Genomic DNA, 27,893 nt, shown 5'->3' with positions numbered 1-27,893 from the left:
AAGCTCCCAGTCAGCTCCTCGCGCTCCAGCTCCCCGATCCTGGCCCGCGAAATTTGCCATGTTTTCCCGACTATACCAAACAGGATCGTGAATGGATGAACACGCTTCCCCTAAAACAGGTTAAAAATGGGTGGTGGACTGATATAAATGACCAAACCATCCTACCAGAAAAATTAGGACGGCAGGTGTTGGAACACATCCACCGGACAACCCACCTGGGTGCCCGGCGAATGATGGACTTAATCAGGCACGCCAAGTTTAGAATCAGGCGCATAGCTGAACTGGCCAGCGATGTCACAACAAATTGCAAAGCCTGCCAACTGAACAACGCTTGCCCCCAAACCCAGACCACCGCAGGAATTAGGTGTAGAGGAACTAGGCCTGGTATCTATTGGGAAATAGACTTTACTGAGATAAAGCCTGGAAAATATGGGTATCAGTACTTACTTGTCTTTGTAGATACTTTTTCAGGATGGACAGAAGCGTTCCCAACTAAGAGAGAAACTGCTCAGGTTGTAGCAAAGAAAATTTTGGAAGAAATCCTCCCCAGGTATGGCTTTCCTGTCCAAATAGGGTCAGACCAGCCTTCGTTGCTAAGGTAAGTCAGGATTTGGCTTCCATTCTTGGGGCAAATTGGAAATTACATTGTGCTTATAGGCCCCAAAGCTCAGGACAGGTAGAAAGGATGAATCAGACTCTGAAGGAGACCTTAACTAAATTGACCATGGAGACTGGCGCTAATTGGGTAGTACTTCTCCCCTGTTGGGCTCTGTTCCGGGCCCGAAATACCCCTTACAGACTCGGCCTCACACCATATGAAATCATGTATGGCAGACCCCCACCCCTGGTCCCCAGTCTAAAAGATGACTTACTCAAACCTGAAACTGAAAATGTCTCTGAGCTCCTGTTCTCCTTACAAGCCTTACAGAAAATTCACCAGGAAATTTGGCCAAGACTACGAGAACTGTACGAGGCAGGACCTCCGCCGACGCCTCATCCGTTCCAGCCAGGAGACTGGGTCCTAGTCAAGCGCCACCGGCAAGAAACTCTTCAACCCAGGTGGAAAGGACCACTGCAAGTACTCCTGACTACTCCCACCGCTCTCAAAGTAGAAGGCATCGCTTCGTGGATCCACTACACACACGTCAAACCAGTGGACCCAACATCCGACCTTCTCGAGCCGTCTGGAGCACCGGTTACATGGACTGTAGACAAAGCTAAGAACAATCCCTTAAAGCTAACCCTGCGCCGTCACCCACATAGCCGTAACCATGTCTAGCTTGCCTATGCTTTTATGCCTCATACATCTGACTCTCCTAACTGCTGCGCCGTCTAATCCCTATGTCTGGAGGTTCTGGCTCTATGAGAACAAAACTCACCCCGGGGAAACCCCCCAAGCGGGTAAACTGCTAGCTAGCGCAGACTGCCCCCCCTCCGGGTGTAATACTATAGTTTACCTCAATTTCACTAAGTTCCAGCTACTGTTATTCAGCATTTAGTAGCAGCCTCTGCAACCAGACGGCTACATACCCTAATAGCCCCATACGTGCTCCCCCTGGTGTGTCCTTCTGGTGTAATATGACTCTGTTAAAAACTCTGTCCAAGAGCATCTCTGACGGACAGTTGTGCATCCCTGTTACACTAGTCCCCCGACTGACCCTGCTAACTCCGGCAGAGTTCATAGGCTGGGCAGGGACTGCCCCAACTGAAACTGCGTGACATAGACGAGCAGTTTTTCTACCACTAATTGCCGGAATATCCTTAACCACCTCTGTCGTCACAGCGGGGTTAGCGGGAGGGGCCCTACAACACTCCATGATAGAAAATGACAAGCTGTTACAACAGTTCTCTGTTGCTGTGGAAGACTCCGCCTATTCCCTAGCCTCCCTTCAGCGGCAGCTCACCACCCTAGCACAGGTCACCCTTCAAAACCGCAGAGCCTTAGACTTACTCACGGCTGAGAAAGGAGGTACCTGTATGTTCCTCAAAAAAGAATGCTGTTTCTATATAAATGAGTCAGGGTTAGTTGAGGAAAGAGTCCAACGCCTACACAAACTAAGCTTAGAAATGAAAAAGCAACAATTCACTACAGCCGCTAACAATTGGTGGAGCTCTTCAATGTTTTCCCTTCTGGCACCCCTTTTAGGCCCCCTAATGTCTTTACTACTTCTATTCACTATAGGCCCCTGTGTGGTAAATAAAATTTTACAATTTGTCAGAGAAAGGTTTGATACCATCCAACTAATGGTCCTCCGTAGCCATCACCAGCCTCTCCTGCACCCAGAAAGTGAGGCTATATTATAAGACTCTGGAAATCCAAGATTGGACATCCAGTTACTTATGAGAAGGGGGAAATGAAAGGACACAAAGATAGATGTGTACCCGCCCCCCACCCGCTACACCCTTGTTCTGCTCTCTAATCTTTGCACATACCAGAGATTTCGTAAGTTCTGTGAGTACCTGGTTTTCTGCACATACCAGAGATTTTGTTTTGCACATACCAGAGATTTTGTAAGTTCTGAGGCAAGGTCACAAGACGTGTTTAAGTAAGATAAACTCTTGCTGCCATAAACCTGCTCTCCCGCCTCAAAGTTTGAACCAAAATATCAGAAATGGCGGGAACCAATCATAGTTAGCCAAATCGCCTTGTTCAAACACTAGCCAATCATATATCTGATTTGTATAATAACTCTATGCCCACTTTTCTTAGACTATATAACAGTGCTTGGAGCTCAGTGGGGGAGCTCTCCTGCCCGTCTCGTTTTGCAAGTAAGGGAGAGTTCCAGGTTCGAACCTGTAATAAAGATCCTTGCTGCTTAGCTTTGACTCTGGACTCTGGTGGTCTTCTTCGGGGAATAAACAGTCTGGGCATAACACTGGCCAGGCTGGTCTCGAACTCCTGACCTGGTGATCCGCCCACTTCAGCCTCCCAAAGTGCTGGGATTACAGGTGTGAACCACTGCATCTGGCCACAATTTTTATCTTAACCTGAACATTTCCCTTTCTGTTTTTTGTCTTTTGAGATGGAGTCTTGCTGTGTCTCCCAGGGTGGAGTGCAGTGGTGCGATCTCAGCGGACAAATCCCAGTTAGACAAACTCAACCATTTATCAACCAGAAAGTGCTTGGTAACCCAATCCCCTTGCCCGACTTTGAGTTGTCCCATCTTTTGGGATCAAACTGTAGCAGGAGAAGCCACAGACAAAACCCCTCAGACACCGAGTTAAAGAAGGAAGGGCTTTATTTGGCCGGGAGCTTCAGCAAGACTCATGTCTCCAAAAACTGAGCTCCCCGAGTGAGCAATACTGTCCCTTTTAAGGGCTTACAACTCTAAGGGGGTCCGTGTGAGAGGGTTGTGATCGATTGAGCAAGCAGGGGGTACCTGACTAGGGGCTGTATGCACCAGTAATCAGAATGGAACAGGACAGGACAGGGATTTTCAGAGTGCTTTTCCATACAATGTCTGGAATCTATAGATAACATAACCGGTTAGGTCAGGGGTCCATCTTCAACCAGGCCCAGGGCGCGGCACCAGGCTGTCTGCCTGTGCATTTCATTTCTGCCTTTTAGTTTTTACTTCTTTCTTTGGAGGCAGAAATTGGGCATAAGACAATATGAGGGGTGGTCTCCTCCCTTAAAACCAGTGTATTTCTTAAATGTATTTGATTGATGTCTCAAGCCTCCTTAAAATGTATAAAACCAAGCTGTGCCCGACCACCTTGGGCACATGTTCTCAGGACCTCATGGTCGCTCATATTTGGCTCAGAATAAGTATCTTCAAATATTTCACAGAGTTTGACTCTTTTTGTCGACATTCTGAGCCTCAACAATATGATGTGGGGATGTGGGCAAACCCTATCATGTAGACAGAGGCTTCCTGAAGAAGGAAGCCTAACAGAATTAGAAACTAGAGATAGAAAGACTTGCTGGTAACAAGTCCTGGCCTTTGATCCTTGAAGCCATTATTTTTGCAGCTCTTCCTTCTTTCCTGTGACCTTTATCCCACCTCTACCTGTAGTTTGAGCCATTAAATTCTCTAGTTTGCTGAAGCGAGTATAAATTTAATTTGCTTTTTTTGTTTTTGAGATGGAGTCTTGCTGTTTTGCCCAGGCTGGAGCCATCTTGGCTCACTGCAACCTCCACCTCCCAGGTTCAAGCGATTCTCCTGCCTTAGTCTCCCAAGTAGCTGAGACTACAGGTACATGCCACTATGCCTGGCCAAGTTTTTTATTTTTGGTAAGGACAGGTTTCAGCATGTTGGCCAGGCTGGTCTCAAACTCCTGAGCTCAGATGATTCACCTGCCTCGGCCTCCAAAAGTGCTGGGATTACCGGCATGAGCCACCGTGTGCCTGGCCTAATTTGCTTTGTTTTGACATTGAAAGAATCCTGACTAAAAGGTCTGCTACTATGGTCACAGTAAATATTGTCAACCAAAAAAGTATCAAACTCTTTAAAACATTTAAAGAGGTTTATTCTTTTTTTGAGACAAAGTCTCACTCTGTTGCCCAAACTAGAGTGCAGTGGTGTGATCCTGGCTTACTGCAACCTCAACCTCCCAGGTTCGAGTGATTCTCCTGCCTCAGCCTCCTGAGTAGGGGACTACAAGCATGCGCCACCATGCCCGACTAAATTTTTGGTATTTTTAGTACAGACAGGGTTTCACTATGTTGGCTAGGCTGGTCTTGAACTCCTGACCTTGCGATCCACCCACCTCTGCCTCCCAAAATGCTGGGATTACAGGTGTGAGCCACCACGCCCAGCCCTAAAGAGGTTTATTCTAAACAAAATATGAGTGACCAAGGCCTGAGGCACAGTCCCAAGAGGTACTGAGAATATGTGCCCAAGACGGTTGAGTTACAGCTTGGTTTTAATACAATTTAGGGAGACATAAGACATCAATCAGTACATCTGGAGCATACACTGGTTTGGTCTGGGAAGATGGGACAACTTGAAGAGGGTTTGGGGGAGAGCTTATAGGTCATAGGTGGATTAAAAGATTTCCTGATTGGCAATTGGTTGAGAGTGAAGTTACTATTTAAAGACCTGGAATAAACATAAAGGAATGCCTGGATTAAGATAAGGGGTGGTAGACACTAAGGTTCTTATTATGTAGATGAAGTCTCCTAGGTAGCCATCCTTAGAGACAATAGATGGCAAATGTTTCCTATTCTGACCTGTAAAATGGGTTAGACTCTCAGTTAATCTCTTCAGAATTGGGAGGGCCTGGAAGGGGGAAGACACCCAGTTATGTTAATAGAGATTCTTTTTTTTTTTTTTTTTTTGAGATGGAGTATTTTGCTCTTGCCCAGGCTGGAGTGCCATGGCACAATCTCGGCTCACTGCAACCTCTGCCTCCTGGGTTCAAGTGATTCTCCTGCCTCAGCCTCCTGAGTAGCTGGGATTACGGGTGCCTACCACTATGCCCGGCTAAATTTTTAGTAGAGATGGGGTTTCACCATGTTGGCCAGGTTGGTCTCAAACTCCTGACCTCAGGTGATCCACGCGCCTTGGCCTCCCGAAGTGCTGGGATTGCAGGTGTCAGACACTGCACCCAGCCAACAGAGATGCTTAACAGATGCAATTACCTCTCTCCCCACAAAATGGCTTTGCAGGGACATTTCAAAATACAGCAAAGAAATATATTTTGAGGTAAAATACTTTGATTTCCTTTGTCATGTGATGTTATGCCAGAGTCTAGTTGGAAAGTAAACCATTTTATGTAAGTTTACATAAAACCCATCTGATAACTTTTTTTTTTTTTTTTTTTTTTGAGACAGAGTCTTGTTCTGTCACCCAAGCTGGAGTGCAGTGGCACTATCTTGGCTCACTGCAAACTCCGCCTCCTGGGTTCACGTGATTCTTCTGTCTTAGCCTCCTGAGTAGCTGGGATTACAGGTGCACATCACCACGCCTGGCTAATTTTTTGTGTATTTTTAGTAGAGACGGGTTTCACTATGTTGGCCAGACTGGTCTTGAAGTCCTGACCTCGCAATCCACCTGCCTCAGCCTCCTGAAGTGCTGGGATTACAGGCGTGAGCCACCGCGCCCGGCCAATTTGATAACATTTTATGGTTTGTAGAGTGTGACTCCACAGGCCACTTAGATAGGAATTTGGGGAAGAGGGGGAAAAAAGTCAGAGTTTAGTCCTCAGTATCATCGAGACTTTAAGGTGTTTCCACAGTTCAAACAGTACCTTGCCAAAAGAAAGAAGAGACCAGGATAGATTATGAAAGAAGTAGATTTACACAGTGAAGTTACTCACTGGAAACACTGAGTATGGGTGTGGTATTAGATTGTGAAGTGAGTCTGGGTGCCGTGGCTCATACCAGCAATCCCACCATTTTGGGAGGCTGAGGCAGAAGGATCACCAGAGCCCAGATTTTGAGGCCAGCCTGGGCAATACAGTGAGCCCTCATCTCTACATATTAAAAAACAAACAAAGAAAAAACCCAAAAAAACCCTGCAAAGTCAATGCATAAGACAAAAACCCATTTAGGCTCAGCCATAAAAAGGAGTGAAGTAATGATTCACGTAACATATTGCTAAGTGTAGTAATATGTGTACAGAGGCCAAATATTATACAATTTCACTTATATGAAATGTCCAGAATAGGTAAATCTACATAGACAGAAAGTAGATTAGTGATTGCCAGGGGTTGGAGGGCGTGGCAGGGTGCAGAATGATAAAAGCCTGTACCAGGCTTCTTTTTGGGATGAACATGTTCTGGAATTAGATAGTAGTAATGGTCGCACAACTTTTGGAATAAACTGAAAACCACTGAATTGTACACTTATTTGAAGGGGTAAATTTTATGGCATGTGAATTATATCTCAGAAAAATCTATTTCGGCTAAATTACCATTGAAATTCCTTTTCAAACAGTCTAATTCAGCTGTTTTTACTTTCAGCATAAAAACAAATGGCCTTTGAAACTTTTTAGAGTACTAGGATAAATAGTATGTTTGCATTTAGGAGTCCTATTATAAAAAATGTAATCTTACAACCTGAGTCACACTAAATTATATGAGATTCTCACATTATAAAGGGTAAGGAAGTGTATCAGAAGCATTGAAAAGGGATTGTGTGTACCCCTAGGGATTTAATATAATTTCCAGACATAGATAGTTTCAAGGAAATGAATTTCCAGACCCTTAACTAGCAGATGTTATCTCTTGCAAAAGGAAATTAAATTTTGGGACCCCAAACTGATTTAGCCAAAGGGAAAAGTCAAGCTGGGACTGGTCACGCAAATCTGCCTCCCCCTTTTGGTTCCTAAATAAGATGGCTGCAAGATGAAAAGCTACACGTCTCCCCCATATTTTGCCCATAAGGAAATCCTTAGTGTGCTGTTAAAACTTCATGGCAATGCAAATTGATAGCTTATCTTTACAGGTGGTCATCCCAGCCCACCAGACACAAATGCACATCTGATTGTTCCCCTACCCAATTTTGTCTGTTATGAAAAATGCAGATTCCCACATTTTTCCTCTGCCCCTTTTATGTCATCTTATGTAAAAAATGCAGGTTCACTGAGTCAGACAAAGGCAAGAATTACTATTTTCTCCTAACACCCCCCCCCCACCGCTTACACAAAAACTGTGTGCTTCTCAATATCCCGCCCATTCCCCTTTAAATTTGGAGCCCTCGGCCGGGCGCGGTGGCTCAAGCCTGTAATCCCAGCACTTTCGGAGGCCGAGACGGGCGGATCACGAGATCAGGAGATCGAGACCATCCTGGCTAACACGGTGAAACCCCGTCTCTACTAAAAAATACAAAAAACTAGCCGGACGAGGTGGCGGGCGCCTGTAGTCCCAGCTACTCGGGAGGCTGAGGCAGGAGAATGGCGTGAACCCGGGATGCGGAGCTTGCAGTGAGCTGAGATCCGGCCACTGCACTCCAGCCTGGGCGACAGAGCGAGACTCCGTCTCAAAAAAAAAAAAAAAAAAATTTGGAGCCCTCAAAATCATCTTCGAAGAAAGGCATAGACCTGTTTCCCGGGATCGTCCTTAACTTTGGCAAATAAATCTCCTAAAGTGATGGACACTCGTATAAATTAATCTGTAGTCAATGCATGCCATCAATATGTCCTACGGTGCCTTCCTACCTCCCATTTATCAACTTACATGAGAAGCCTACATCTTACTTGTCATAAATTATTACCATAGTTAAAAACCTGAGGGTGTCAAGAAGTCGAAAAATTTTGAGACATTGACGTTGGGGAAGACTCCTTTAATTAAAGCACCATAAAATCATGACAGAAAGATACATTTTTCCCTGCCTTATCTTTTTGGCATGTAATACAGAAGGAACTCAAAACAATTGAGTGACACATTAGTAAAATTCTTTTCATTCACTTTTACTTACAAGGCACACACCATTGACCTCTCCGCCCCCTCCCCCCTTTAAAACAATGTTTGAAAAGTTAGGAATGAAAGCTGGTTCAGGACAGTATACAGTACATAAAAATACTGGCTTCCCCTACCTCCACCACCAGTAAGTAAAGACCCTAGCAGAGTGCAAAAAGGAAGAGGCTGAGGACGAACCACGCAGACATCTGCAGGCACACCCTTTCCCTGCGACCAACAAAAATGCAGTAGCGCAATTACACGCTAGTGAATTGCAGCACTCACAACAGCACACATTCTGTTCAATGGTTAAGTCCACATAAAGTGACAGTCCGTTTCTAAAAGCATGGCTGTATTTAAAGGATACACGGTCTGTTCAGGTCCGCTTCAGCGAAACCCCAAGCACTTCCGAGAGATCCACACCCTCTCCCAGAGCAGGTGCAACTCACTGCTCCGCCGGCGAGCGTAGGAAGCAGCGCGACCAACCGCATCGGTTGCCCACAACAGCCAGCGAGAGAGCCTTAGGGACGTCAAAAAGGCCGGGCCTGCGTGGAAAACGAGCGTGCGCCTCCATCACTGCGACAGCACCCGTCCCGAGGTTCCGCGGGCCGCTAGCAGGTCGCTCTCAGCTCCGCTCTGCCAAGGGCGAGCTAGAGAACCTGGCCTAAAGTTGCCCACCTCCCGCTGCCCCCGGCCCCGCCCACCGCACTTGTAGCCCCGCCCCGCCCAGTGGGTGGGGGAGCTTCCGTCACAGCACTTCCGGCTCCAGCCTCCCAACCGGCCTCCGTCGCTCTCCACTTCCCTCTTCTCAGCTCTCTTCCCTTGCCCCTGCTGTCTCCTTTAACAGTCACGTGAGGGATGCGCGCGGGGGCAGCTGGGAGTAGTACTGCCGGTTGGTCAGCGTTCGGCCTCAACATGGCGGTTCCGGCCGGGCAGTGACCAAGGTTTTGCCGTCCGAAGGACTAAGTGGTGACTCTCGGCGTCTCCACCTATCGGGGTGGAATGCGAGCACGCGGAGACGAGCGCTGAGGATCGGCGGTGACGGGAAGGGGGGGTTCAGTGGATTGTGCCCCAGAAACCGAAGCGGCGGCGCCTGTTCCTTCTACTTGTCTCTAGGCTCCAGTGCGTTCGGGGCCCCGCCCGGCCGGGCCAGGCCGGCGGGCGGCGGCGGTAGCTGCTGCAGCCGCAGGATCACCTCTCAGGGTGGGCCGGAGGGCCGGCGCCGCCGCTGCCTCTGCCGCGGCGATGGCCCAGTGTGTACAATCAGTGCAGGAGCTAATCCCGGACTCCTTCGTCCCCTGTGTCGCTGCGCTGTGCAGCGACGAAGCCGAGCGGCTCACTCGTCTCAATCACCTCAGCTTCGCGGAGCTGCTTAAGCCCTTCTCCCGCCTCACTTCCGAGGGTATGTGGTATCCTCCCTTTTCCAGTGGGCTCTCGCAAAGCCGTGATGGGAGAAGGAAGTTGCGGGCGTGCAGGGGAGAGAAGGGCAGTGTTTACGTACCGGAGCCGGTACCGTGGCGTCTGGGACTGTGGCCCCGCGGTGCTTCGGGGGCGGCCGGAGGAGGGACCATGAGGTTGTCAAGACAACGCAGTCCTAAGCTCCAGTATTTCTGGGCACTTTCTTCCTCGGACAACCTAGGTCGTTAAGTAATTGGTTCAAAGATAAACGTGAGTCTAGGAGAACGGCATTGATACTGTTCTCCACGGCCATAGCGAAGGAATTAGGCAGTTGCAAAGCAGCTAAGGTAGGAAAATGCTGCCTCTTAGACCGACAGGGTCTGAGTAAGGAAGACCTGTCATCCTCCCTTGGATGTTAAACTGGACTTTCAAAGTAGTTCTGGATGTTGTTACGTTCTTGTAGCGTTGAGAGTCATCTCTGTCTGAACTACCGTTTAGCTGTTTTACTAAGATATTCTTAGCTCTACGGTATTTAGCTTACCTCTCAAGAAAATTAAAAGTATTATATGACGAATAAAACTTGAAACAGCTTTTTGCCCGAAGGAAAAGGAAGCAAGCCCAAGTTGTGGTTCATTTGACCTAGATATTTGGAGTTATCTATACTTATAGGGATGGAAGTGTCTTCTCTTGTTAAGGAATGTTAAGGAGCTACCCGTTTTCTCCAGATTTGGATTTTTTTATTAGGAGAAAATAATGTAGTAAAGCTTCAAACATGTTTTAGCCAGTATCTTGCAAACAACAAAGTCCAAGTAAAGTTATTTTTATTAAGGTCGGTGAGAACTGAAGGGTTTCATAGTAAGTCTGTGTCAGGCAAACGACTGTGATGTTTATTAGCTTAATATGACTTATCCACAAAAAAAATTAGTGCTGTACCATAAATTCATGTATTTTTGAGCTAACGTATTTTGTGGGAGAATAGTTCCATTACAGATTAGCTTTTGTTTTTAGCAGAGAGAGGGAGCCGTTCAAAAAAACAAAGTTTGGAAACTTTTGGATTTTCTTTAGCCTGTATTTTAGCCATCAGTCTCAGTTCCTTCAATGTTGGACTTAACAAGAACAACAAAATGCCCTACGTTTTTCATTTTTTTTATTATTTGCTTATTTATTTATTTATTTATTTGAGACGGAGTTTCGCTCTTGTTGCCCAGGCTGGAGTGCAATGGCGCGATCTCGGCTCACCACCACCTCCGCCTCCCAGGTTCAAGCAATTCTCCTGCCTCAGCTTTCCGAGTAGCTGAGATTACAGAAATGCGACACCACGCCCGGATAATTTTTGTATTTATGGTAGAGAACGGGGTTTCTCCATGTTGGCCAGGTTGGTCTCAAACTCCAGACCTCAGGTGATCTCCCCGCCTCAGCCTCCCAAAGTGCTGGGATTACAGGCGTGAGGCACCGCGCCTGGCCTTGAATTCCTAAAGAAAAACACAAACATTTGAGCTAGTTTGACTTTTATGTATATACTCTTTCTTACTTTGTTAATAAGTAATAATAATGCTAATACTTGATACTTGCTTCGTGTAACTTTTTTAGTCCTCATTGAATCCTGTGTTATTGCAATTTTAAATTTGAGGACCTTCAAGCATGGAAGTGTTAATTTGTTCACGGTTTTGCATCAGGGAAAGATTTGAAACAGGCAGGCAGTGTGACTCAAGACATTGTGTTCTTAATCATCTTATCTCCTGACAATGTTTAGAATTACGTATTTACACCACAGAGCAGTGCTGCCTAATTGAAATATAATGTGAGTCACAAGTATAATTAAAAATTTTTGGCCGGGCGCGGTGGCTCAAGCCTGTAATCCCAGCACTCTGGGAGGTCGAGGCAGGTGCATCCCGAGGTCAAGAGATCGAGACCATCCTGGTTAACATGGTGAAACCCCGTCTCTACTAAAAATAGAAAAATTAGCTGGGCATGGTGGTGGGCGCCTGTAGTCCCAGCTACTCAGAGAGGCTGAGGCAGGAGAATCACTTGAACCTGGGACTTGGAGGTTGCGGTGAGCCGAGGTGGCGCCACTGCACTCCAGCCTAGCACAGAGTGAGACCCCATCTCAAAAACAAAAACAAAAAAATTTTAGTAGCTACATTAAAAAAGTAAAAAGAAACAAGTGAAATTAGTTTTTTTGTTCTTTTTTTTTTTGGAGATGGAGTCTTGCCGTGTCGCCCAGGCTGGAGTGCAGTGGCACAATCTTGACTCACTACAACCTCTGCCTCCCGGGTTTAAGCAATTTTCCTGCCTCAGCCTCCCGAGTAGCTGGGATTACAGGCGCCCATGGCTTATTTTTGTATTTTCAGTAGAGATGGGGTTTCACCATGTTGGCCAGGATGGTCTCGAACTCCTGACCTCGTGATCCGCCCACCTCGGCCTTCCAAAGTGCTGTGATTACAGGCGTGAGCCATCGTGCCCGAAGGAAATTAAACTCAGTATTTCCAAAATGTTACTATTTCAATGTGTAATCAATGTGAAAAATATTCATGAGATATTTTACATTCTTTCTTATTGCTTGGTCTTTGAAATTTGGTGTGCCTTTTATGCTTAACATCTCAATTTGTACTAGACACATTTCAGGTACTCAGTAGCCATATGCAGCTGGTACCTACTGTATTGGACAGGCTCATTGTCAGTACACTTCTGATTTCCCTCAGGAAACTGGGGAAGATTAGGGAAGGAGTTTTTTGTTTGTTTGTTTTTTGTTTTGAGACAAGGTCGTGCTCTATTACCCAGGCTGGGAGGGCTGGAGTGCAATTGTACCACCGCAGCTCACTCACTCACTGCGTCTCAACCTCCCAGGTTCTAGCTATCCTCTTGTCTCAATCTCCCAAGTAGCTAGGACTACAGGCACATCATGCCATCATGCCTGGCTAATTTTTTTTTTTTTGAGACAGAGTTTCGCTCCTGCTGCCCAGGCTGGAGGGCAATGGCACAATCTCGGCTCACTGCAACCTCTGCCTCCCGGGTTCAAGAGATTCTCCTGCCTCAGCCTCCTGAGTAGCTGGGATTACAGGCATGTGCTGCCTGGCTAATTTTTAAATTTTTTGTAGAGATGGGGTTTCTCCTTGTTGCCCAGGCTCGTCTCAAACCACTGCGCCCGGCCTAGTGAAGGAGTATAATGAGTTGGACGTTAGTGGATAGGTAGACAGTTGGTAGAAAGCAAGAGGGCAGTCATTCCCTATGAAGGAGTGGTATGAAGTTAGAATAGTACGGGCAAAAGGTCTAAATTATGACTGAATGGTTGGGGAACAGGGAGGAAACTCTCCTTACTGGGGTACACAGTAGTAAGAGAGGGTGCTTAGATAAAGGGAGGCGCTTGAATTCTAGGAAAGGGATTTGAGATTTTGTATCTGATGGTAAGCTGAGTAGATTCTTGAGGGTCTGAAACATTTGGACACTAATGAGTTGAGAGTTTTGGAGATAAGTGAGTTGTGTGGTTTATAAGGATAGATATAAGTAGATGCAAGTTTTACATTTCAAGATGATCATGGACTATAGTGGTAGCATTAGAAATTTGGCAAAAAGGACTTAATTTTTCTTGGTTTTAGTTTTTTGCTGGTAAATACATTTTAGAATTCTTTGCCATCCAGAACAGGCTGCTTTTTGTCTCAAGTGTGGGGATTTTTCAAAGACAGTCTTTTTTTTTTTTTTTTTTTTTTTGCGACGGAGTCTCGTTCTGTCACTGGGCTGGAGTGCAGTGGGGAGATCTTGGCTCACTGCAGCCTCCGCTTCCCGGTTTCAAGTGATTCTCCTGCCTCAGCCTCCCTAGTAGCTGGGACTACAGGCTCGCACCATCATGCTCAGCTAATTTTTGGATTTTTGGTAGAGATGGGGTTTCACCATTTTGGCCAGGATTGTCTCTATCTCTTGACCTCGTGATTTGCCCGCCTCGGCCTCCCAAAGTGCTGGGATTACAGGCATGAGCCACCAAGCCAGGCAACAGCTTTTCTTTAGGAAGTGAGGCATGAAAATATCATTTCAGGCAATGTAATTTAAGAATACAACTGACTAAAACAAGCTAACGTTTCCTTAGAGGGAGAAAAAAACGTTAAGAAGACTCAATTTCTGGCCTGTAGGTATGCCTTTACTTAGGGTAAAACTTTGCCTTGACTACTGAGATATCAAGTACAGTGCCAAGTATTGTCAGGAGACTTGTTTTTAGATTTTAGTAGAAAACACATGGTTTAAAGCTATACCGAAGAGAGGGTTGATAGAAGAGATTTGAGAGGGTTGATAAAAGAGATTTGAGTACTATTTATGTGTAGTGCCTTCAAAATACAGTTTAGACTTTTGATGTATTACACAATGGAGAGCCATTTTGGGTTCCTTAGAGACATTTTAAAACTTGAAGAGTATTAAATTATGTTAAAATTAAATTAAAATATATAATTAAATTTATTATATGTATTTTCTGTGATTGTTATGCTTGATGTATGTTTGAGACTTAACGTAGTCATTATTTGACACAAACTTTGAGATCCTAATACTCGAAGAATTTCCACTGGCCATGTTTCAAAGAGTCGTGGTATTAATCAAGCAAAAAACAACAGAAAATTAAAATTAAGCTTTATTGTTTTTGCTTAGTGATAGTTCTTTGATAGTTCCAAACAATGTTGCAATATATCATTTAGATGTTCTATAAGTTTTAAGAAAATGTCACTTAAATACTAACTTGGAAGTATGTGGGTTATACATTATTTTATTTTGAAATTAAGGTTATTAAAGGGATTAAAAGTAGGCCAGGTGCAGTGTCTTAGGCCTGTAATCTCAGCACTTTGGGAGGCTGAGGTGGATGATCACCTGAGGTCAGGAGTTTGAGACCAGCAAGACCAGCATGGCCAACGTGGCGAAACCCCATCTCTACTGAAAATACAAAAATTAGCCTGGTGTGGTGGGCGCTTGTAGTCCCAGCTGCTCGGGAGGCTGAGGCAGGAGAATCACTTGAACTCTAGAGGCAAAGGTTGCAGTGAGCCAAGGTTTTGCCCCTGCACTCCAGCCTGGGCGACAGAGCGAGACTGTGTCTCAAAAAAACAGCAAAAAAGTAGACTAGGATATAACTTTTGAAGGCTATTTAATATCTCCAGTTTTCTTAAATTTCTTTCTTTTTCTTTTCTTTTTGAATTCTTGAAAAGAAAAACGTTGTGTGATCCTTGTGCAGGAGCTATGCTAATCTTCACTCTATCATTCCAATTTTAGTATATGTGCTGCTCAAGTGAGCAGTTTTTTTAATTTTTAATTTAAAAATTTTTTTGAGACAGAGTCTCACTCTGTTGCCCAGGCTGGTCTCAAACTCCTTGGCTCACTACAGCCTCAACCTTCTGGGCTCAAAACATCCTCCCACATCAGCCTCCCCAGTAGCTGGGGTTACAGGTGTGTACCACCAACCACACCTGGCTAATTTTTGTAGTTTTTGTAGAAATGAGGTTTTGCCATGTTGCCCAGCTGGTCTCCAACTCCTGGACTCAAGCCATTTACCCATTTTGAGCTCCCAAAGTGCTTTGATTACAGGCACAAGACACTGCGACTGGCCTTAAATTTCTTTCCTTTCCTTTTTTTTTTTAAGACGGAGTCTTGCTCTGTCACCTAGGCTGCAGTGCTATGGCATAATCTTGCCTCATTGCAACCTCTGCCTCCCATGTTCAAGCAGTTCTCCTGCCTCAGCCTCCTAAGTAGCTGGGATTACAGGCACGGGCCACCACTCTCGGCTAATTTTTGTGTTGTTAGTTGAGTCAGGGTTTTGCCATGTTGGCCAGACTAGTCTTGAACTCCTGACCTCAAGTGATCCACCTGCCTTCGGCCTCCCAAAGTGCTGGATTACAGGTATGAGCCATTGCGTGTGGCCCCTTAAATTTCTTTTAGTTGGAAATATTTCATCAATCTTAACTACCATGTTGATATAATGAAGTAATTAATCTCCATGGTGTGGAAGTACCAAACTTTGAATAAAATTCAAGTCAATTTTTCAAAATTTGTTTTTGTTTTGTTGTTTGTTGTTTGTTGTTTTTTTTTTTTTTTTGAGATGGAGTCTTGCTCTGTCGCCCAGGCTGGAGTGCAGTGGTGCGATCTCGGCTCACTGCAAGCTCCGCCTCCCGGGTTCCCACCATTCTCCTGCCTCAGCCTCCCGAGTAGCTGGGACTACAGGTGCTTGCCACCTCGCCCGGCTAATTTTTTGTATTTTTATAGAGACAGGGTTTCACTATGCTAGCTAGGATGGTCTTGATCTCCTGACCTCGTGATTCACCCACCTCGGCCTCCCAAAGTGCTGGGATTACAGGCGTGAGCCACCGCGCCCGGCCATTGTTTTGTTTTATTTATTAATTTTTTGAGACAGGGTCTTGCTTTGTCACCTAGGCTGGATGCAGGGGGCATGATCATGGCTCACTGCAGCCTCAACCTCCTGGGCTCAAGCGATCTTTCCACATTGGCCTCCTGCGTAGCTGGGATTACCAGGCTTGCACCACACACTTGGCTAATTAAAAAAAATTTTGTTTTTGTAGAGTTGGGGTTTTGCCATGTTGCCCAGGCTGTTCTTGAACTCCTGGACTCAAGTGATCTGCCAGCCTTGGCCTTCCAAAGTGTCGAGATTACAGGCTTGAGACACTACACCCAGCCAGAGGGTTTTTAAATACGGTAAAGTTTTATGTGTATAAAGTATACAAGATCCGGCCGGGCGCGGTGGCTCAAGCCTGTAATCCCAGCACTTTGGGAGGCCGAGACGGGCGGATCACGAGGTCAGGAGATCGAGACCATCCTGGCTAACACGGTGAAACCCCGTCTCTATTAAGAAATACAAAAAACTAGCCGGGCGAGGTGGCGGGCGCCTGTAGTCCCAGCTACTTGGGAGGCTGAGGCCGGAGAATGGCGTGAACCCGGGAGGCGGAGCTTGCAGTGAGCTGAGATCCAGCCACTGCACTCCAGCCTGGGCGACAGAGCGAGACTCCGTCTCAAAAAATAAAAAAATAAAAAAAAATAAAGTATACAAGATCCTCCTACCTTAGCCTCCTGAGTAAGGTGTGTACTACCACACCCAGCTAATTTAAAAAAATGTATAGAGATGGGATCTCAGGCTGGGCGTGGTGGCTCACGCATGTAATCCCAGCACTTTGGGAGGCCAGGGTGGGTGGATCATGACGTCAGGAGTTCGAGACCAGCCTGGCCAACATGGCGAAACCTTGTCTCTACTTAAAAAATTAGCTGGGTGTGGTGGTGGACATCTGTAATCTTGGCTTCTTGGGAGTCTGAGGCAGGAGAATTGCCTGAACCTAGGAGGCAGAGGTTGCAGTGAGTTGAAATCACGCCATTGCACTCCAGCCTGGGTGACAGAGCAACACTCTGTCTCAAAAAGAAAAAAAGAAATGGGGTCTCTCTCCCTCTGTTGTTCAGGCTCGTCTTGAATTCCTGCGTGCAAGTGATCCTCCTGCTTTAGCCTTCTAAAGTGCTGAGAGTACAAGCTTGAGCCACTCACTGGGTACAGTGGTGCAGTGGCTCAAGCCTATAATCACAGGCTTATTTATAAAGCGTGCTTTTTTTTTTTTTCTGAGATGGAGTTTCGCTCTTATTGCCCAGGCTGGAGTGCAGTGGCGTGATCTCAGCTCACCACAACCTCCGCTTCCCAGGTTCAAGCAATTCTGCCTCAGCCTCCCAAGTAGCTGGGATTACAGGCATGCACCACCACGCCTGGCTAATTTTGTATTTTTGGTAGAGACGGGGTTTGTCTGTGTTCGTCAGGCTGGTCTCGAACTCCCGACCTCAGGTGATCTGCCCGCCAAGGCCTCCGAAAGTGTTGGGATTACAGGCGTGAGCCATTGCGCCCGGCCTAGCCTGTTGTCTTTATAAAGTTTTATATGCTGGGTAAAAGCATAAAAGGTGTCATTATTTTCAAAATACATTTTATTTATTTATTTATTATTTTTTTTTTTTATGAGACGGAGCCTCGCTCTGTTGCCCAGGCTGGAGTGCAGTGATGTGATCTCAGCTCTCTGCAACCTCTGCCTCCCGAGTTCAAGTGATTCTTCTGCCTCAGCCTCCTGAGTAGCTGGGACTACAGACATGTGCCATCACACCTGGCTGGCTTGCTTGCTTGTTTGTTTGTTTGTTTATTTATTTATTTATTTTGAGACAGAGTTTCACTCTTGTTGCCCTAGTCTGCAGTGCAATGGTACAATCTGCTCACTGCAACCTCTGCCTCCCAGATTCAAGCAATTCGTTTGCATCAGACTCCCGAGTAGCTGGGATTATAGGCATGTGCCACAACACCTGGCTGGTTTTGTATTTTTAGTAGAGATGGGGTTTCACCATATGGGCCAGGCTGGTCTTGAACTCCTGACCTCGTGATCCAACTGCCTCGACCTCCCAAAGTGCTGTGATTACAGGTGTGAGCCACCATGCCCAGCCTGTTTGTTTATTTTTTATTTATTTAATCTTTTGAGACAGAGTCTCGCCTTGTCGCCCAGGCTGGAGTACAGTGGCGCGATCTGGGCTCACTGCAAGCTCTGCCTCCCGGGTTCATGCCATTCTCCTGCCTCAGCCTCCAGAGTAGCTGGGACTACAGGCGCCCGCCACCATGCCTGGCTAATTTTTTGTATTTTTAGTAGAGGCGGGGTTTCAGTATGTTAGTCAGGATGGTCTCGATCTCCTGACCTCATGATCCACCCGGCTTGGCCTCCTAAAGTGCTGGAATTACAGGTGTGAGCCCCCGTACCCAGCCTGTTTGTTTATTTTTATAGAGGCTAGGTCTTGCTATGTTGCCCGGGCTGGTCTTGAACTCCTGGGCTCAAATGATCCTCCTGCTTCAGCCTTGCAAAGTGTTAGGATTACAGGCATGAGTTTTGAGCCACCATGTGTGGCCCCCAAATACTTTTTATCAAACAAACACCAGATGTTTTAGGTGCTCCCTTGAAAAAGATTTTTGTGGTGAAATAAGTTTGCTTAAGGTAGCATGTGTTTGGGAGTATTACAGTTCGGTTTAGCAATTAAGGACTCTGGAAAGACCTGTTATAAAGAGACCTTTAAAGACTTAATCCACTATTTCTCAAATTTATTTGAACATAGAATCATTCAGAAACATTCTTTACTTTTCTTAAGGAACCAGTATTCCATGGAAAATTCTGGGAAGTATAACTTCAAAATACAGTATTAAAATACAGTATTTAAGAACTTAAAAATGTAACAGTAGAGCTGAATTTCATTTTGAAACTGAGATGTTATATGATAAATAAATTCAGTGAAGTCTAAATATATTTACCTGAGGCTTTTGAATTTTTTGTGTCTGACTTAAGAGCATTTCACATTTCTCTTAAATCATTCTTTGCTCTTGCTTCATTAGATTGGGTTTCTGATATCCCAGTGTAACTTATCTGTTGTGTAACAAATTACCCCAAAAATGTGTACCTTAAATCAAAAGCATTTTTTATTTCTCACTTCCTCTGGAATCTGGGAGTGGCTTAGCTGGGTAGCTCCAGTTCAGGGTCTCTCATGAGGTTGCAGTAGAGCTGTCAGTAGGGGCTACAGTCATCTGAGGCTGGAGTTCTTTTTCCAAGCTCACTAGTATGGTTGTTGGCAAGCCTCAGTTTCTCACCGGCTATTAGCCTGAAATCTCAGTTTTCTCACTCAGTTATAAGCTCCCTGAATGTTCCCGTAGTGTGGCAGTTGGCTTCTCCCAAAACAAATAATTAAGAGAGAACCCAAGATGGAAGCTGTAGGCTTTTAAAACTTATCTCAGAAGTGAAATACCATTGTTTTTTCTGTCTTCTTTTGGTTACACAGAATTACCTAGTAACTGATAAAGCCACCTTGAATATAGAGCAAAACTGGAATATCCTTTTGTGTTAATACTTTTTTTCTAATTAAATTTTTTTTCCTGTGTTAACACTTATGAATACCAAAAGATAGTTAAAGCGAAGTTTAATATACATATGGCTACTTACGTTATTTGACAATTATGAAGCAACTTTATTTTGTTATTTATTTTTTTTTTTTGAGACAGAGTTTTGCTCTTTTTGCCCAGGCTGGAGTGCAATGGCCTGGTCTCTGCTCCCTGCAACCCCCGCCTCCCGGGTTCAAGCGATTCTCCTGCCTCAGCCTCCAGAGTAGCTGGGATTACAGGCGCCCACCACTATGCCCGGCTAATTTTGTACTTTTAGTACAGACAGGGTTTCACCATGTTGGCCAGGCTGGTCTCGGACTCCTGACCTCAAGTGATCTGCCCGCCTCAGCCTCCCAAAGTGCTGGGATTAAAACAGTGAGCCACCGTGCCTGGCTGCTTGTATTTTTTTTTGTATATATATTTATATTTACAATATAAATACACATTTGTACCACATACAGTATTTTAAAAATGTTTTTGAGTCTTTTTTTTTTTTAAGTAAAAAATGTTAGAAATCAATAGAACACATAGGAAATTTAGAAAAGTCTGTGTGGATATAACTTTATTTAAAATACAGGCAGGCCTCGATTTTGGTATAAGGCATTTTCCATTGAGAAGAAAGTGTCATTCTTTATTTGTAGGTACCCAGACCACTTACCCAAAGTTGCCTCTTATTTGCCTCTTATTTGTATATGATGACCCGTGATGCAGTTGAATGGGTGATGTATCTGCTGCTGCTGCTGCTATACTGCCTCCATTACATATTGTTGAGTGTGGTGCTTAGTGCTTTACAATTACTATCTAATAGCTCACCCAAATCCCTAAAATGATCCTGTAAAGTAGATAGTAATCACATGTGCAGGTGAGGAATTTGAAGCACAGAAGAGTTAAGTTGTTCAGGGTAACCCAGTTGATAAGTAGTGGGTTGGGATTTAAATTAAGGTCCAACTCCAAAAGCTGGGTGCTCAATTGTTATAATGGATTACTTTTTTTTTTTTTGAGACGTTGTCTCACTCTGTCGCCCAGGCTGGAATGCAGTGGTGCAATCTTGGCTCACTGCAACCTCCTCGTTCAAGTGATTCTCCTGCCTCAGCCTCCCCAGTAGCTGCGATTACAGGCACCCACCACCATGCCTGGCTAATTTTTGTATTTTTGTAGAGACGAGGTTTCACTGTGTTGGCTGGGCTGGTCTTGAACTCCTGACCTCAGGTGATCCACCCACCTTGACCTCCCAAAGTGCTGGGATTACAGGTGTGAGCCACTGTGCCCAGCCCTGTAATGGACTGCTTTTAATGCTACTGTGGAACATTTTGTCTGATTATGTGAAAAAATATGCTTACATTTTGTTCTGGTTCTGTGGACGACACTGTCTTGCTGTGCCTCAGAACCTGTTCCCTGTCCTGAAGCTCTGAACTACTTACTGGTTATAAATTGTATAGGCTGAAGCAAGGACTATAGCACGGTGGAGGCAGGAAGTATTAGGGTGGTAAAAGGGATCTGGACGGTTTTTTGTTTTTGAGACCGAGTCTCTGTCACCCAAGCTACGGTGCAGTGGTGCAGTCTCGGCTCACTGCAACCTCCGCCTCCCGGGTTCAAGCAATTCTCCTGCCTCAGCCTCCTGAGTAGCTGGGATTACAGGCTACCACCACCATACCCAGCTAATTTTTTGTATTTTTAGTAGAGACAGGGTTTTGTCATGTTGGCTAGGCCGGTCTCCATCTCCTGACTTCAAGCTATCTGTCTCGGCCTCCCAAAGTGCTGGTGATTATAGGCATGAGCCACCGCAACTGGCCAGAGTTTTTTTTAAGTAGACTCTATTTTTTAACAGTTTTAGATGAATGACAAATTTGAGCTGAAAGTACAGAGAGTTTCTACATATCTCTTGCCCCTGCACATGCACAGCCTCCACCACAGCATCGTGCACTGGAGTGGCCATTGATTTTTATGAGAGTGAAAAAGAGGCTAAGAATGCAGGCTGACTAGGGAAAGCAGAAGGAAACCTAAGTGCAACATTTAACTCCCCTTTCTTTTTCCTTTTACTGCTTTTAGTGTTAATACCACAGGTCTTATGCTGCCTTGGACCAGCTTTAGTATGAGGTGAGAATTAGAGAAGTGGTCTGGAAAGTGATTGGTTTCTGGCGACTCCAAACATAGTAGGAAAGGAAAGGACCTACAGTAGGAAAGCTGAGCAGTGGTGAGAGGGGAAGGAATCCTGCGGTTAATAAACTGTCTAGCTAGCCCTTTTGGTATATGAGGGAATGTTCTCAACCATTTATATTTCTAGAAGAATGTTCCACTTGGAATTCCTGGCTTCTGCTTTGTACATCCTTTTTGTTTGTAAACCATTAGCCCAATTTTGGGTTATTATGCATTGTATAGAATTAATTTCAAGTTTTTTTCTTTTTTTCTTTAAAGTTCATATGAGAGATCCTAATAATCAACTTCACGTAATTAAAAATTTGAAGATAGCAGTAAGCAACATTGTCACCCAGCCACCTCAGCCTGGAGCCATCCGGAAGCTTTTGAATGATGTTGTTTCTGGCAGTCAACCTGCAGAAGGATTAGTAGCTAATGTGATTACAGCAGGAGATTATGACCTTAACATCAGTGGTATGTAACAAAGTTGATTGTTATTTTTTGAGTGAAATTTCCTTTTGTTAGAAAAAGCGATTCTGTGACTTGGGAGATCATCAACATATATTTAAGAGCTTAGTAAGTGCTAGAGGCTGAGAATACAATGTTGAAAACAGTCCTAGGAACTTTGCCTATTTATTTTATTCCAGAACCTAAAGTAGTATCTAGAACGTATGCATAATAAATGTTTGTTGAATGAAAGAACTAACAGTAAATTAAAAAAATTCTTCTGTGACATAAGTAATACTATAATTAAATAAAGAGCATTAAGTTTATTGTATTTTTATCTTGCTTGGTGTTAAGTGGAGGAAATGTTTATAAAATATGTGTAAATATGTAATGCTTTGTGAGTACGTCTTTAACTTGAATGGTAAATGTTTTCATAACAAGATTGGTAGGTAAAATCATATATACACACACATGTATTTTATTTTTTTAATTAAATGTTTATAGAGATTGGGGCAGGGGTCTCATTATGTTCCCCAGGCCGGTCTTGAACTGCTGACCTCAAGTGATCCTCCTGCTTAGCTTCCCAAGTGCTGGGATTAGAGGTGTGAGCCACTGTTCCCAGCCTGAAATTATATATTAATATGTGAAGTGAGTTAGTAGTATTTGGTTTAACTGTTTTCCAATATTAAAAAGTCTTAATTGACATGGGGTAGATATTTTAGAGGGAAAATACTCAAAGTACATCATCAAATTGGCATATTTCAGCAGTCTAATAAAATAATCTTTTTAGGCCAGGATAATTTATAATCTAATACTTGAATACTTCCTAATATCATATTTAAAGATTTTCCTAAGCAGTCAGGCGTGGTGGCTTATGCCTGTAATCCCAGCACTTTGGGAGGCCAAGGCAGGCGGATCACTTGAGGTTGGGAGTTCAAGACCAGCCTGGCCAACATGGTGAAACCCTGTCTCTACTAAAAATACAAAAATTAGCTGGATGTGGTGGTAGGTGCCTGTAATCCCAGCTACTCAGGAGGCCAAGGCAGGAGAATCACTTGAACCCAGGAGGCAGAGGTCGCAGTGAGCCAAGATAGCACCATGGCACTCCAGCCTGAGCAATAGAGTGAGACTCTGCTTTTTAAAAAAAAAAAAAAAACTTTTTCCTAAACATATGCGCAGAATTTGAAATGGACATATTTTAAGTCACCAAGTTAGTTGTTTTCCCTTGTATAGTTAAAAATATTTGTAGAATTATTTTGTTAAATGTTCTGTATTTTTTTCTTCTTTCTTTGCCTTTAGTTTTAATTCCAGCAAGATAAGTCAACTTGATAATTTTAAGTTGAGAATATTATGGTTATCTTTACCAGTCAAAAAAATCTGAATTTCAGGATATAGTATATAGTTGGACAGTTCCTACCATATGTTTTCAATATGAAGCAAAAATCTGGGTATTTCTTGGAAAAAAGAATAGAATTTGAACTGTTATTTTTCTCTCATCAGTGTTGTAGTGTGAAGGGCAATGAATCAAATGCCAGAGTGTCCGAGTTTTTATACTACCATAGTCATTAGTTAGTTAGGTAACTTGAATAAGTCACTTAGTGTTTCCTTTTATTTTTATTTTTAGTATGTTTTGAGACAGGGTCTCACTCTGTTGCCCAGGCTGGAGTGCAGTGGTGCTATCACAGTTCACTGTAGCCTTGACCTCCCTGGGCTCAGGTGATCCTCTCACCTCAGCCTACCAACCATGCCAGGCTAACGTGTTTTTTAAAAAGAGACAAAGTCTGTCTCTCACACAGGCTGGAGTATAGTGGTGTAATCATTGTTCATTGCAGCCTTGAACTCCTGGACTTACGCAATCTTTTCACCTCTGCCTCCCAAGTAACTAGGACTCCAGCTGCACACCACCATGCTTGGCTACTTTTAAATTTTTTTTGTAGAGACGGGGTCTCGCTATGTTCAAATGATTCTCTCACCCTGGCCTCTCAAAGTGTTGGGATTACAGGCATGAACCACCATGCCCAGACAAGTCACTTAGTGTTTCTGAGACTCTGTTTCCATCTCTGAAAACGGGAGTTTGGCTGGATCCTTTTTTTTCTTTTTTTGAGACAGCGTCTCACTCTATCGCCCAGGCTGGAGTATGGTGGCGTGATCTCGGCTCACTGAAACCTCCACCTCCCAGATTCAAGCGATTCTCCTGCCTCAGCCTCCCAAGTAGCTGGGATTACAGGTGCCCACCACCACGCCTGGCTAATTTTTTGTATTTTTAGACATGATGGGGTTTCACCATGTTGGTCAGGCTGGTTTCAAACTCCTGACCTCAAGTGATCCACTTGCCTAAGCCTCCTGAAGTGCTGGGATTACAGGCATGAGCCACCACTCCTGGCCTGGCTGGATTCTTTCTTAAGGCCTACCCTAGACCTTTATATGTGATTCTGTTTTGCATGATCTTAACAATTTTGTTAGCCTTGCAACAAATATTTATTGATTTCTGCTGTATGCTTTGTATTGAGATACAGAGATGAACAAGACATGCTTGAAAGTTTATAATCTGGTAGGGAGACAAACATGTTAGCCAGTAATTATAGTATGGTCTAATTTATCATATATTAATATCACAATGCATTGTAATAGAGCTGTGGCATATCTGGTATGCCAAAAGTGCTGAAGGGGCACAGAGAGGGGTTCCCTATCATATTTAAAAAACAAAAGTATCTTTTTCTCTTTTATTTATTTCTTTTATTTATTTATTTATTTATTTATTTTTTCTTATTTTTAAGAGACAGAGTCTTACTCTATCACCCTGTCTAAGGCTGGTATGCAGTGGTATGATCATAGCCCACTGTAACCTTGAACTCTTGAGCTCAAGGGGTCATCCCATCTCAGCCTCCTGAGTAGCTGGGACTATAGGTTTGTACTATGCTCGGCTAATTAAATTTGTTTTTTTTTTTTTTTTGTAGAGGCACGGTCTTGCTGTGTTTATTAGCAGGCTGGTCTTGAACTACTGGCCTCAAGCGATCCTCCTACCTTGGCCTCCCAAAGTGCTGGAATTACAGCTGTGAGCCACTGTGGCTGGCCTATATATTTTTAATTTAATTTAATTTTAATTTAATTTTATTTTATTTTCTGAGTCGGAGTCTCTATTGCCCCGGCTGGAGTGTAGTGGCATGATCTTGGCTCACTGCAATCTCTTCCTCCTGGGTTCACACGATTCTTCTGCCTCAGCCTCCTGAGTTTCTGGGACTACAGGTGTGCACTACCACACCTGCCTAATTTTTGTGTTTTTAATAGAGAAGGGGTTTCGCCATATTGGCCACGTTGGTCTAAAACTCCTGACCTCAAGTGATCTGCCTGCTTCAGCCTCCCAGAGTGCTGGGATTACAGGCATGAGTGACCGGGTCCACTCATTCGCTATGTTGCCTAGGCTGGTCTCAAACTCCTGGCCTCAAGCAATCCTCCCACCTCTCAAAGTGCTGAGATGACAGGAATGAGCTCAGGTGCTGACCAAAAGTATCTTTTTCTTTTTTTTTTTTTTTTTTGAGACAGAGTTTCACTCTTGTTGCCCAGGCTAGAGTGCAATGGCGTGATCTCAGCTTACAGCAACCTCCGCCTCCCAGGTTCAAGCAATTCTCCTGCCTCAGCCTCCCAAGTAGCTGGGATTACAGGCATGCACCACCACGCCCAGCTAATTTTGTATTTTTAGTAGAGATGAGGTTTCTCCATGTTGAAGCTGGTCTCGAACTCCTGACCTCAGGTGATCTGCCTGCCTCAGCCTCCCAAAGTGCTGGGATTACAGATGTGAGCCACCACGCCTGGCCAAAAGTATCTTTTTCATACTGCAAATATTTTGCTAACCTCCAAAGCCCATATACCTGTTACTTTTAAAAAATTTATCAAGGCCAGGCACAGTCGCTCAGGCCTGTAATCCCAGCACTTTGGGAAGCGGAGGTGGGAGGATCACTTGAGGCCAGGAGTTCAAGACCAGCCTGGACAACATATTGAGACCCCATCTGGACAAAAATTTTTTTTAAAAAATTAGCTGGTGGCGAGGCATGGTGGCTCACACCTATAATCCCAGCACTTTGGAAGGCTGAGGCGGGTGGATCACTTGGGGTCAGGAGATCAAGACCAGCCGGGCCAACACAGTGAAACCCTGTCTCTACTGAAAATACAAAAATTAGCCAGCAGTGGGCACCTGTGGCTCCAGCTACTTGGAAGGCTGAGGCAGGAGAATCACTTGAACCTGGGAGGCAGAGGTTGCAGTCAGCCGAGATCACATCACTGCACTCCAGCCTGGGCAACAGAGTGAGACTCCGTCTCAAAAAAAAAAAAAAAAAAATTAGCCGGGTGTGATGGTGTATACCTGTAGTCCCAGCCACTCAGGAGGCTGAGGTGGGAAGATCACTTGAGCCTGGGAGGTCAGGGGTGCAAAAACAGTGATTTTGCGGCTGCACTCCAACCTGAGTGACAGAGCAAGACCCTGCCTCAAAAGAAAAATAAATTTATCAAAATGATATGTGTTCATAGACATAATGATAAAAAGACTTAAAGGAAAAAACAGCAGTGATCTGTACCTTGCCCCACCAATTTCTGTAGTCTTTTCCTCGGGTATTGATTATGTGCTTCTAAGTAATATTTTTATATGGCTGTCTATGGCATAATAAGTTTTAGATTTAAATAAATTTTATTTATTGACTTCTCATTATCACTGATAAGGATATGGCTTAATTACTCCTCATCCTTTTCCCTCCATCTCATAGTTTTTGGTTAATATTCACTGCTAATAATATGACTAAATGTCATTGACTTCTTCACTGCTTAGCCAGTTATTGGGCTTTCTAATACAGTATTTTGTGTTTTCAGGAGTTAGTAATTGTCTTTTTCAAAACGTCTTGCTGCCGGGTGCAGTGGCTCACACCTGTAATCCCAGCACTTTGGGAGGCCGAGGTAGGTGGATCACCTGAGGTCAGGAGTTCGAGACCAGCCTGGCTAAAATGGAGAAACCCTGTTTCTACTAAAAAATACAAAAAAAATTAGCTGGGTGTGGTGGAACCCAGGAGGTGGAGGTTGCAGTAAGCCGAGATCGCGCCATTGTGCTCTAGCTTTGACAGCAAGAGCAAAACTCAGTCTCCAAAAAAAAACACCACACACACAAAAAAAACACAAAACATCTTGCTCAGTTCTTTGTGTCTGTTGCTAGTCTCTCAGACTTCTTCAATTGGATTTTCTACTTGTGAGATTAATTTGTCAAATAACCCATTTATCAGGAGCTCCTTCAAGAAATCTCTCTTGTTACTACATACATTTTCATTAAGGATGATATCATTCCTATGTGGTAAAAATTGGTCCTTAGGGGACAAAAAAGTCTTAGCTATTATAATGGCTCTCCAAAGGGTCTCCATGCATAAATAGATACACGATACAATTGTGGTGTTATTTAAAAAAATACTTTGGTCAGGGGAAAGGATTGATTAGGAAGAAGCTCTAAAACATAGAGAATATGATGAAATAAAATTTGGGAAATGGTGTTCAATTTTATGTTGGACTGTTTGCTGTCCAAGGCCCACTCCACAGCTGTCATCCTGAGGATTTCCTTCCCTTCACTTCTCTGTAGTATTTCTTTTTTTTTTTTTTTTTTTTTTTTTTTTTGGGGGTTTCC

General features: G+C 44.2%; 1 protein-coding gene and 1 pseudogene across 1 annotated transcript in view; one reads left to right on the top strand and one right to left on the bottom strand.

The window, feature by feature from the left end:
* The first annotated feature begins 9,099 nt into the window (after nt 1-9,099).
* Nucleotides 9,100-27,893, top strand: part of TRAPPC8 (trafficking protein particle complex 8) — a 119,235-nt gene continuing 100,441 nt past the window's right edge. The window contains exons 1-2 of the mRNA XM_025365497.1: nt 9,100-9,745; nt 22,070-22,264. Coding sequence (XP_025221282.1) covers nt 9,589-9,745; nt 22,070-22,264 — 352 coding nt within the window. The 5' untranslated portion in view covers nt 9,100-9,588. The remainder of the gene's footprint in view (nt 9,746-22,069; nt 22,265-27,893) is intronic.
* LOC112611733 lies at nt 14,917-15,009 on the bottom strand (annotated as a pseudogene).

The sequence above is a fragment of the Theropithecus gelada genome, chromosome 18 (genome assembly GCF_003255815.1).
Source record: "Theropithecus gelada isolate Dixy chromosome 18, Tgel_1.0, whole genome shotgun sequence".
Classification (NCBI taxonomy): domain Eukaryota; kingdom Metazoa; phylum Chordata; class Mammalia; order Primates; family Cercopithecidae; genus Theropithecus; species Theropithecus gelada.
Note: the sequence above shows the minus strand (reverse complement) of the source record. Positions and strands in the feature narration are given on the sequence as shown.